This window comes from Furipterus horrens, unplaced genomic scaffold (genome assembly GCF_987537825.1).
Source record: "Furipterus horrens unplaced genomic scaffold, mFurHor1.1.pri manual_scaffold_1, whole genome shotgun sequence".
Lineage (NCBI taxonomy): Eukaryota > Metazoa > Chordata > Mammalia > Chiroptera > Furipteridae > Furipterus > Furipterus horrens.
Genome location: NW_028327171.1, coordinates 54066689 through 54078701, shown reverse-complemented (window position 1 = coordinate 54078701; position 12013 = coordinate 54066689). Strand labels below are relative to the sequence as shown.

At 48.2% G+C, this 12013-nt stretch overlaps 1 protein-coding gene across 1 annotated transcript; it reads right to left on the bottom strand.

Annotated features, from left to right (window-relative positions):
* Window positions 1–2061: 2061 nt before the first annotated feature.
* FAM43A (family with sequence similarity 43 member A) lies at window positions 2062–7141 on the bottom strand. The gene has a single exon (XM_090275560.1). It carries the CDS (start codon window positions 6170–6172, stop codon window positions 4901–4903), a length of 1272 nt encoding a protein of 423 aa, XP_090131686.1. The 5' UTR covers window positions 6173–7141; the 3' UTR covers window positions 2062–4900.
* Window positions 7142–12013: the final 4872 nt, after the last annotated feature.

Here is a 12013-nt window from a genome sequence, read left to right as displayed (position 1 = left end):
TTGATGAATGGCATCATGAATATTTAACATCAGGTGTTTACCATGTATGAAATGTAGAGTACAAAAGAAATGGAAAAATAAAATAAAATAATTCAACTGTCAGTTTCTGCCATTCCAAAGCTAAGAATCTGGTGATAAGCCATAAAAACTGGAGGAATGTGAAAAGGGCGTGAGTTTAAGAGTTTGGAGCTCTGGGTCTTGACCCATTTTTGTGTAACCTCGGGTGGGACATCATCCTTCTTTGCTCCAGTCTGTTCATCTCTAAGTGGGGACAGGGCCAGAGCTTGCCCTGGAATTGTAAGGGTGGTGCTGCCCAATAAATGTGTGCTTGGCTTGTTTTTCCCTCAAAGCTTGGTTTTCTTTTCTTTTAGGTGAGTTAAGGTCTGAGCTCGGTTTGTGGGAAGGAAGAGAAGTCAGGATCAGGTGGAGGCTGGATAATAAAAGAAGCCAGAGGAAAAAGATGTGTCACAGGAGGAAGTGGGCAGGGGGAGAGAGGAGGAGATGCAGGAGAGGAAGCTGTCAGAGGGGCCACGCTCTGTGGAAGAGGTTAGAAACAAGGACCTTTGCTGCTGCCACTGAACAGCCTAGGGGAGGGAAGGAATGAGTGCCAGCATGCAGGGCCACCTAGCCATTCAGACCACCAAAATAAAATGGTGGTTCGGCAAGGCTGCTCAAATTGTGTCACCTCAGAGCTGGTGGTGGGGGTTTGGTCCAAGGCACATTGTGACCTGTGAACATGGATGAGGCAGGGGAAACAGGAAAGGCCCCAGCTAACGGTGAAGCAAGTATCCAGATTAGCCATGTTGCAGAAAAGCTCGGTACCTACAGTACGGAGCGCGCTGATCTCAGCAGCCTCCTGCCCGCCTGGAGCCCTGAGTAGCTTCCCAAATGTCAGACACAGCTCCTCGCCCCAGCAGTCCCAGCACATTTCTAGCTCTGTCATGCACCACTTACCAGCAGATGCTAGGGCTACTGATGCATACCACACAGAGAAAAGAGTTCTGCTTATTAAATTACTAAATCCTCTTAGAAATGAGGGCAACTTACTCCTAATAGAATTTTTACGTTTCTCGTGATCCTTGGTGACTCCCATGAGGTTTTGAATCTCCAGTGTTGTGCCAGGGATGGATTCTACTAGCCTGTTCTCTCTTTCACAAGCAGAACCCTTAAAAGCAACTCCGTCCCTGGGAGGGAACTTTCTTAGTAAAACAGAGCCTTTCTAATTTGTTTAAAATCTACTGTTCTGCTGCCTGTAGGGCAGTGAGAGGGATGTTTTCTTTAGGGAGAAGCATGTGTGTGTGTGGAGCGGGATGTTCTTTGAAACTATAATAGTTGAGGGGGTTTGTAATACTATTATTTTATACCGTCCTACTTCTCCCTCCTTCCCCCTCAATAAACAAATTGTACAACCAAACAAGAGAAATTGATGCATGGACTCACACTGCCACCCGGCAACATTCTCTCTTGCCACGGAAGTGACTTCCTTTTCAAGGCAGTCAATGCTGCACTGTTGGACATGGGGGATAACTTAGGCTGGGGGAGAATGTGAGAAGTGTCTCACGGCATTTAAAGTACCAACAGGTTATGTAAAGGAGAAACACAAGTCTCACCCTGCAAAAAGGAAAAGTTAAATTTAATGAGTAAGCCAGACAGACCTCAGGTGCTTTTCTAGCATGTGCATTTCATCCAACTGTACTTAGTTTTGCTGAGTGTCAGGAGCAAATTAGTTTTCATTTTTTGTTTTTGTTCGTGTGGCTTTCTTTCCCCCCCTCATTTAAAATATCTCCTCTTACGCTAGTGATATCATCCCTGGAAGACTGAGATGTAAGAAGAGTGAATCATGTATCACCTCCACATCTCGTCTAGAGTTACATCAGCCAGAACCTTAGGGTGCAGTGAGGATAAAAGCCAGAAAGTAGAGGGGAGGAACGCGGGAAGAGGAGGGCACCAGGAGGGGGAAGGGAGCTGGTTCTTTTGCAGTCTGCTTATTTTCTCCTGCCTCAATCCCTAACCCCCCTTCCCTATTTATAAATTAGGTAACAGGAAAAATCAGACTTTAGAGACAGTTGCCTTATATTTATTGATGGTGTTGATTTAAATGTCATTTGTCTGCACTTTTTGACCAATCACCATACCCCCATCAGTCATAGAAGAAAGCCGACCTTAGCGTTCTCACTGGACACATAAATTGGATAAGAATGAGAACATGCAGACCCTGCCACCCCAGCTCCCAGAATTAGCCATTCGATCTTCACCCTGTTTAATGTGCTCATCAGTTTCAAATAGCAAAGGAACTTGGCAACGTGTAGAAATAATCTGAAATGTGAAATCGAGTTACGAAAGATAGTGATGGCCCACACAGCTCTCTGAGGGTCAGGTGAGAACAGTGTGGAAAGCATGTGATGCGGGTGTCTAGGTGGGATGGGATTTTTTACTCTCCTGAGCTCTCTCTAGCTGGGGATTTTAAAATGTCATTCAATGAGCCTGGGCCAGTATAGCTCAACTGGTTGGAGTGTACACCAAAAGGCCGTGGGTTCGATTCCCAGTCAGGGCACATACGTAGGTTGCAGGTTTGGTCCCCAGTTAGCGTGCACGTGAGTGGCAACCGATGGATGTTTCTCTCTCACATCAATGTTTCACTCTCTCTCTCCCTCCCTTCCCCTCTCTCTAAAATCAGTAAGCAGTTCCTTGGGTGAGGATAAAAAATAAAATGTCATTTAATGGCATATATCTGAGGTACTCAGGGAGAGGGAAAGGGACTCTCAACCAAACCAAGATATGATAGGTTCAAAGGCCTAGACTTTGTCTCAATGCCGCTAAGATGGGACTCGAATGTTTTTAAAATTATTTCCCACCTGCCTTCCCAAACTTTGCTTTGCTTTTCTAAAGATAGTCCTATGGGTGAACCATTCCCATTATTTAGGAAGAAAGATTATTCACCCTCCATTCCTCTATGGTTCCAGTGAATTCCAGACTCCTTTGAATTTCTGGGTCTAGCTGCTTAGAACATATTTATGATGAAAACAAAGTAGAGTGGCCTCAGGACACGAGGGAAGGCCAGGAGTGCAATCCATTTCTGCAATTCATAAAAAGGAGCCCCAAGGGGCAAAAGGAAACAATAGTTTGCAGAAGGCACAGTTTTGGCAGCATCTTATTACAACTTCTAGCTGACTGGGTGTAGCCAAATTAGAGACAGCTGTTTGGAGTTTACAACAGAAACAAACACACAGAATGTGTGAAAGCCCTAAAACACACACACCAAACTCGAACAGCTCTGCTCTGCCTTGACCTCCACACCATTCCCACACTGTGTCATGCTGGGTTGTAGGCGGGAAGGAAATAGGCTCTTCCACCTGCTTCCCCATCCACCCCACCTGCACCTCTACTCACTCATGCCATCATGGGAACTTCCCAACTTTCCTCTGTCCTTGCTTTTCCTCCCAGAAGAAAAAAAAAGAAAAGAAAAAAAAGATGGCCCTACTCCTCAGAGAGCCCAATGGAGTTTTTCTTTTGAATCTCCAGTTCATCTTTAAAGTTCCCTTAGCTGTTTGGAAAGGAAAAGATATATTATATTCTTACACTTGATCATTAGCATGAACCACAAAGGGAGGTGGTAAAACCTCTCAAGATGTTGAAAGTCACTGCTCCCTAAATAACCTCACAGGCCTGAGAGTGAGGAACAGCACTCACTCTGCATTTCCAAGAATTCATTCAAAGAGACCAAAGAAAACCCACTCTCGGAGAAGTTAATTAAGAATATGGGACATACTTGAGAAGGCTGTTCCCAGCCACAGTACCCAGAGTGGCAAAGAGCCAGAGAGGCCCCAGACTTCACATAAAGTGGGTTCCCCTCCCCTACTCACCTCCAAGCAAGGCAAAGGCCAAACACTGTCTAACCACACCATCCCGTTGTAAACTCCTCTCCCACCCCCACCACCACGCATTCTCAGCAGCGGTTCCAGACGCTCACCTGTTCTTTTCAATTTTCCTCTTTATTCTCTCCCCACTGGCAGGCAAACAGAACCAGAGTAGTGCTACTCTTCAAAAATAACAAAATGTTTTATACACATTTCTGTATATACAACTGAACATTTTACATGTCCCTTTTGCACAGCAAAAGATATAAACATCCAGCTCTGAGAACACAGTTATGTACAAAAAAAAGATGTCAAAAATACTTCACAACAGTGCAAAAATATTCTTACACAGTATCATGGAGTGAGATCTTTTGAGCAGAAGGAAGGTGTGTTTCTAAAGGAAAATTCCTTTTTTAGATATTAGATGTCTTTAACTGTAAACAAAATACAACTTTCTTTCCATTTCCCTCCCCCCACCAAACAATTATCTGAGGAATTTGGCAGAATTTCAAGGGTCTTAGTCTGAGGTAAACAACCCAAGCACTCGCACCAAAAGACTGGGGGTTAAGAGGCGGCACTAAAGCCTCAAACCTTGTTAGAGTAAATTCCTTTTTCTTTTAAATAACACGCTAAAGCCAATGTAGACCGCTCTCAGTTACAGGGATGGGGAGGAAGTTAGCCCCGCCTCCGAGGCCCCAGCTGCCCCACAAACAGGAAACTGGCCGGCAGGCACCTGACGCCTGCGGGGCTTTGCTGACTTCAGCGGGCATTTCCCTGACCCCGGACCCCAGAGGGCTGCTTCTCTCCTTCCTTGTAGGGTTCCTTCGCCCGGCACAGCCCGCCACATCTCCACAGGCAACCTCAGCTCCACTTAAAACAGAGCCAAATATGTTGAGGGAGAGGGGCAGGGGGGAACTCTGGGCCTTAAGTGTCCCATTTCCCCTTTCCTGGGCGCAGGCAGAGGTCAGGGGGTAAGGAGGCGGTCAAGAAGACGTGGGAAACACCGTGCGGCGCCAGGGCTCACGCAGAAGGTTGCGGGGAGCTCAGCGCAAGCTCGGCTCGTCTGGGCTGGCGCAGTCGGTAGGGCCCGACTGGTCCCCGGTGGTGGCAGAGGTGGCATCTGGGCCACCGCCTTCTATGGAACTCTCGCTGCCGGTGCTCTCACCAGACAGCAGGCGCGTCACCCGTAAGTCGGCCTGCAGGCTTCGCACGTCGTTGCCGAAGCTGAGCTCGCCCAGGTCGTTAATAACCTGCGACAGCTCGGCCTTCAGGTCGGAGGAGCTACCCAGCAGCAAAGGTGGCGACCCAGCCCCGGGGACCAGCGAGACGCCGCTGCCCCCCAGCGCCTCCTCCTGGCCACTCTCCAATGTGTCCAGCAAGTCCCCACATTCGAAGTGCATGGTCACCACCAGTGTCCGCTGCTCCTCGGCCTCTTCTGCCGGGTCCTCATCCTTGGCACGGTCCTCCTCCTCCTCCTCCAGGTAGCCCTCGTTGTGCTCCTCTTCCTCTTCTTCCTGCAGCTCCTGCTCCTGCTGTTCGCCGACCAGGTCCTCAGTGATAGAGCCAAGCTTAGGCGCGCTGCGGCTGCGCTCCACCGGCGGCTTATAGCAGCAGGGTCCATGCAGGAGCAGCTTGCGCAGCGGCACTAGAGGGATGGTGTGCGCGCCCACCAGCTCCTGCTGCTGGTGACGCGCGTCGTCCCGCCGCTTGAGCCGTTTAAATTCTGCCAGTGCGTTGGCCGATGTTTGGTAGAGCAGCAGGGCCATGGCCTGCGCCTTCTCGGGCTTGGACACTAGCACCGCGTGGCAGCGCAGCATTACCGCCTTGTGCTTGAGCTCGTGCCGGTACACCCAGGCGAAGACCTTGGGCAGCCGCGCGTCCGCCACGCAGTAGGTAACGCGGTGCAGCAGGTACAGGTGGCCCGGACGGCGCAATGCGCGCTCCTCGGCGTGCACCATGCGGATACCCTGCGCACTCACAGTCAGCTTCATCTTGGTGCCCTGACGGCCTGCCTCGCTCTTGCTCCAGATCTTGCCCACCGCTAGGTCGGTGCAGCCGTCGCCCCGTGCCTGGATGGTGGTGGCATTGCCTAGGTAGAGCACAGTGTAAGTCGGGTCCTCGCTGGTGATGTGCAGCTTCTTTCGCTTGGAGCGGAACATGCTGCCCACTCGGCTGAGCGCGCCTTCAGGGCACGCCCGCGCCAGCGAGCTGAGCGCTGAGTAGTGCAGGCTCACCGCGTAGTGTTTGGGCTTGGACGCCTGCCTTGGCGGCGCCTCGGCCAGCAGCTCGAACTTGTGTTTCTTCCACGGCAGCATCTCCGGAGGGTGCCCCCGCGCAGCAGGGCGGCGGCGGCGGGGGAGCGCAGGGTGCGAGCCCCGCCGAGCCACCCGCCTAGGCCGGGCTCGGCCTGGCCAAGACCGAAAAATAAAACTCTGCTGGGAGTGGCCCAGTGGTAGGGAGTGGGGAGCGGGAGAGGGGTGTAGTGCTCGGGACCCCTTAAGGGGTTAGAAGATTTTTTTTTTAAGGTTAGAAAATGTTTAGCTGAGAGTGTGGAAAAAAGCGTACACAGGATTTACCCCAGCCTAGGTAGGGAGAGGCAGAGTCTTAGGCAAGAAAAATGAGAAAAAAACCGAACGAAGGTGCTGTGGAAAATATCTTTGGTGGTGGGAGGGGGGGTAAGATGCACCCCTGAAAATAAAGAGGGGCCCCACGCAATAGCAGCCGAGATGGTGCGAAAATAATGCAGGAACTAGGAACTCCTCGGTGAATGTGAAAAGCCCCTCCTCCTTCACACACACAAACACACACACACTCACTTCCCAGGGCTGGGGCCAGAAACGTCGAAAACTCAACAGCGAGTGAGTCTAGGGGCCAGTGCTCCCCCGCCTCCAGAAAGCCACTCCGCTGGGCTGGTCCGAGAATCAGCTGCTTGCTCCAACTGCGGTCAGATGGTGGGTCTGGCTGGCCGCAGAGGGCCCCGCGCAGCAGTACCCCTGTGGCTCTCACTGCATCTTGGCTCCGACCGGACACAGGGGACTCGGGCTTCGCCGGCTCACTGTCCCGGCTCACTCCGCTGGGGCAGCGCGGGGCTCCACGGGCGGGGCGCGCGCATGGTAGGCTCCGGGATGGTCGCTACCTCATTTCTTCCCTTGAGGGTTGTCCAACTCCGCTCCCGGGATCCCCGTGGTCTGCTACCCGCCTATGCAGCGCAACCCTTCTGGTGCTGCGAGAGCTGGCCAGCTCGCCAGCCTCACATCCTTGCGGTCCGGGAGGAACATCTCGGGTAAATATAGGCCGGCGCGAACCATTCGGTGAGCTGGGACAGGGGAGGAGCAGAAAAGATTATCCGTTTCGGTCTCGAACACTCGGCGGGTTCCTGGTCTCTTAAAGGGACCTGGTTGCAGTCATTGGTCGACGGAATGGGGAAACTGGTCTAATCCAGCAATTACATCCCAAAGTTACCAGAATCTCTTTTATATACAGATATCACCAAGACCTGGGGTTACCCCTCTGGAAAAGCATCTTGAATTCTGACACTCCACCCCCAGGATGAATTGCAACTCACTGAATAAGTGTCTCCATCGAAACTTATGGAGGAGGTTAGAAGGTGGGATTTTATACTATAATTTACTATGCAAAAACGGTTGGGGAAAATAGTAGTTCTTTCATTGCGTGACAGCTCTCTGAGAATGGCTGGGTGCTGTTTAATATTTTTTTCCCCAGAATATTATTCTATTAAAGAAAATAGGAGCAAAGAAAACACCAAGACGTATCTTTCATTATCTGGATCCTTTCTCCACTGGTAACAGTGAGATGACTGGAATGAACAATATGGTATGTATAGTCTCTAAATAAGGTGCTACCTGCTCCTAACCCCCAGTAGTGCCCCGTGCTGCTGTCAGGTTTCAGAGTATCTCAGTTTTCTGAGATATATACAGTTTCTAAGTAATGCTTATGTAGGATCAGAACTCAGTTTATTTTGACAGGCCAGTCATTCAATTTTATTACATCATTGACACATTTTGGATGAGAATTCCTAGTTTAAATTCCAATGACATTTTTTACCTGAGTGTCAAATAAGGCCAGGCCACCCTCCACTGGGAATGATAATCACATGAATCACACTTGTCTTCTGTGCCAGCTAAACAATGTAGCTTTAATCATCTGACCAGCTTGACCTTTGGCTAGTAACTCATTTCTGGGCCTGGAAACAACCTGCTTGTCTCTATGGTCTTCTCCATCAAAGAAAAAAAAAATCTAGCTAGAATGTGTGATAAATGCCAAATGATCCTGTGTCAAACTCCCAAGTGCCTCCTGGAGTCAGACAGTATGACCTACAATCCACAGGCCCAGCCCACTGGGGCATCATGAATGTCTTTGGCCTCCATACCAGATTTCAGAAGCACTTGTCGCCCCTCCTGCAAATTCCCTGGCCTTCTACCTTTGCTAACTTATAACCTTTTTAAAAACTAACGTAGTTTTCTCAGAGTCACTGATGCTGAGTTTTCATGTAACTTATTTCTGAGTACCTTTTGGTGCCAGTCCTTGCCCTAGTAGTCCCTTGCAGACCCAATTCCCGTTTTCAAAATGCTCCCAGTCCAAGAAAGGATGTAAACTCCACTCAACTCTGGGCTTGTAGGTTCTGTGACAGTACCCTGTATCCCCAGTGCCTGGTACAATTAGGCATTGCATAATTGTTGAATTAATGAATGTGACATGCACATCAACAAGAAGACCAAGTGGACTAAATTCCCTGAGAAAGACCCTAAGCTGGAAGAAGAAAAGGTTCATTGGGACTAGGAAAATCAGAGCGGTAGTAATGTATAAAGGATAAACAGGATTTCTTCAAGCAGGGAAGAATTAATAGGCTTCCTGGGTACAGAGGACAGCAAAATTATAGAACATGAAAATGCATGCACATGTGCAGATTAGGATGGAGTTTAATGATTGTAACAATGAAAGAAGAAAATCTCCCGATCAAAGAAGAAAGTCTCTTGATCATGCTGTTTTGGGCCTTCCTAGTCTCTGAGGGGAGGAATGGCTTTTTCGTGGCCAAATCGCCCCAGGCTGTCATTAGACCAGAGCTGTGACGTCTTGCTCCTCAGCTGCACTGATGCATACCAGGCATGGTGCTGGAATGATCTAGTTATGATTATAATAAGCCCTGTCAGCCAAAGTTAATTCCTTTTTCTCTCAAATTTTGGAGTATGTTCAGTGGCAATGAAGTAGACAGTACATGCTTCAAACAAAAAATTCCAGTAAAAAAAAAAAAAAAAAACACCAAATTAACCTGTGCTAAGTGATCTTTAACTGTTCCATAATCTCAAAGTCTAAACTCTACAAAAATATACATCATATTCAACTGGTTAACATTTCCAAACTGCTTGGAGGTTCAAGGGTCAGAAGGGCTTGGGAGGAAGTGGTAGGACAAGTGGGAGCTAAGGTTGGCCTCAGCATCTGCAAGGGGTACCACCATGGCCTCATGCAGTGGCAGGAAAACCAACTGTGCAGAGTGGCATGGAGGATTCCATGGGCGGGCCAGGCTTTTCAGTGGCAGCCAGAGTGTCAGTCCCAGACACAGAGGCTGCTCCTGTGAACTGGTCTCTGCCACACCAGGACTACCTTCTTAATAAGCTTTCAGGAGGACAGAAAGGGTCTAGACAAATGGGAACACTCCTGTGCGTGAGTCATGCTCTGTGCCTGTGCTCTAAGACCCAGGAGGAGGACCAAGCTGTCTCCCAGAAGTCTGGGCCAGCCTCTGGGGCCCACCTCACCTTTGGGAGACACTGACCACCCCTTGGAAAGCACACGTCACAACTGAGTCTTTGTTTATTTTGTTGGGAAGGCTGGTGGCACTGCTTATGAGCCCACACTACAGATCTGAGACGTAGGGCATTTCCAGAACAGAACTTAAGCAAAGTGTGATGGGAAAGGGGTTAGACACCCCACTGGAGGGCAGACCAAAATTTTTTTTTTTTTTTTATGACACGGCCCCATCTACTGGTGCCAGGCAGAAGTACCACTTGGTGAGATGGTTTCTCACAGAACCGGATAAACCAGTGGTTGAATCAACATGCAGCCAAGTCACAGCTGCAAAGCAACCCGACTTCTAACTTGACATCTGAGAGTCAGCCTTTCAGCTCACAGAAAGCTTTCAGGCTGGCTTTCTCCCACCTAATTTCTTAAATAATGCTTCTCCCTTTTGGTCCCCCTCCCACAACATCCTACTAAATGAACATTGGCTTCAGAGACAACAAATGATGAATCTGGAATCTTCAAAGTCATTCAACAAATATTTGTTGAGATCCTATTGAGGATATGACGTACTTGCTGGGAATATTGCACTAAAGACAGACAGGTGTTTGCCCTCATGGAATTTATATCCTATGGGGAGGCAGATAATAAGCAAACAAACAACTAACAAGATGTCAGATAGCAATAAGTCTCTGATGAAAAGGGGGAAAAAAGTGTTAGGAGTGGAAGGTGGCTGGTTTAGGCAGCGTGGCCAGGGAAGATATCTCCAGGCAGAAAACTGAATGAGATGGAGCCAGCCATGCAAAGACTGGGGCTGGGGGTGGCAACATTCCATTCTGTGTTGGCAAATATGGCAGCCACATGAAACTAATGAGCACTTGAAATGCAGTTGGTCCGAATTGAGATGTGAAGCAAGTAAGAAATATACACTGGATTTTGAAGAGTTAGTAAAACAAAAATGAAGTAAAAATATCTCAATAATGTCATAGTAATTGTAAATTGAATGATATTTTGATTATGTTGAGTTAAATAGAACATATTATTAAAATTAATCTTGCCTGTTTCCTTGTACCCCTTTAATGTGGGTACTAGAATATAAACATCTATATATATGGGCAGCATTGTGCTAGGCAAAGGGCATAGCTAATGGGAAGGCTTTAAGGTGTGAGTAAGCTCAGCAGTTTCAAAAATGAGCTCCATCTTCAAAAATCCCACTGTGTGACCCCAGCCTTTTACTCTGCCAGCCCTCTTATTTCCTGATGCCCATCGCATGAGTTCTTTAACCTCAAGACCTCCAGGATCTACATCAGTATTCCTCACCGAGTGGACTCACCCACTAGCTGCATCAAAATTCGCTTGGCCAATTCCTAGATCCCACCCATAAATTGAAACCTTTGCTTAAACTTCTCCTGTGATTGAACCCATACTAAAGTTTGGGGAGCCCTGCCCTAGCTCACTTCATTGCTCACAGTGTCAACTCCTTCCTAGCCTTTTATCTTTCTGCTCCTCCCCATCCAAGACCTTCCGGATGAGTATCGGGTCCACAGTTTCTGTATAACACATCCACCCAGCAGAGCCTCAGCCCTGGACTGCTCCCATAGTCCACGTGCTCTGCTTCTGGAGCTGGACAGCTGAGTAAATTCCCTCAGATATCCTGCCCTTGACATATTGTGACCTCTCCTATGATAAGCAGAGTAATGACCCCACAACAAAGATGTCTCTGTCCTAATCCCCAGAACCTGTGAATATGTCACATTACCTGGCAAAGGGGAAGGAAGATTGTAGATGGAATTAAGGTTGCTAATTAGCTGACCTTAAAATAGGTAGAGTATCCCCAATTATCCAGATAAGCCCAATGTGATCACCACTCTCCTTCAAAGTGTAAGTGGGGACCTCAAAACCATTATGTGAAGTCAAAGAAGCCAGACACAAAGATCAAGTATTATGATGGACCATTTATATGAACTATCCACAACCGGTGAATCCATAAGGACAGAACACAGACTGTGGTTGCCAGGGGCTGGAGGGAGGAAGGAATCGGGAACACTGCTCAACGACTATGGGGTTTCCTTTTGGAGTCACAAAAACGTTTTGGAACTAGATACTGTATAGTGGTTGCACAACATTGTGAATAGGCTAAATATTAGTTAATTGTTCACTTTGAAATGATTAATTTTATTCTATATGCATTGCATCGTGATTTATTTTTAATTGGAAAGAAGGCGGCCAGAGGGGATCAGAGTGATGCAATATGAGAAAGTCTCAAGCTTCCCTTGCTGGTTTTGAAGATGGAGGAAGGGGCCAAAGCCAAAGCATGCAGGCAGCTCTAGATGCTGGAAAAAGCAAGAACTAATTTTCCTCTAGACCATCCAGAAAGGATACCCTGTGACACTTTGATTCTA

Coding starts and splice junctions, on each gene's coding strand:
- FAM43A (XM_090275560.1), bottom strand. CDS start 6,172: ATGCTGCCGTGGAAGAAACACAAGTTCGAGCTGCTGGCCGAGGCGCCG.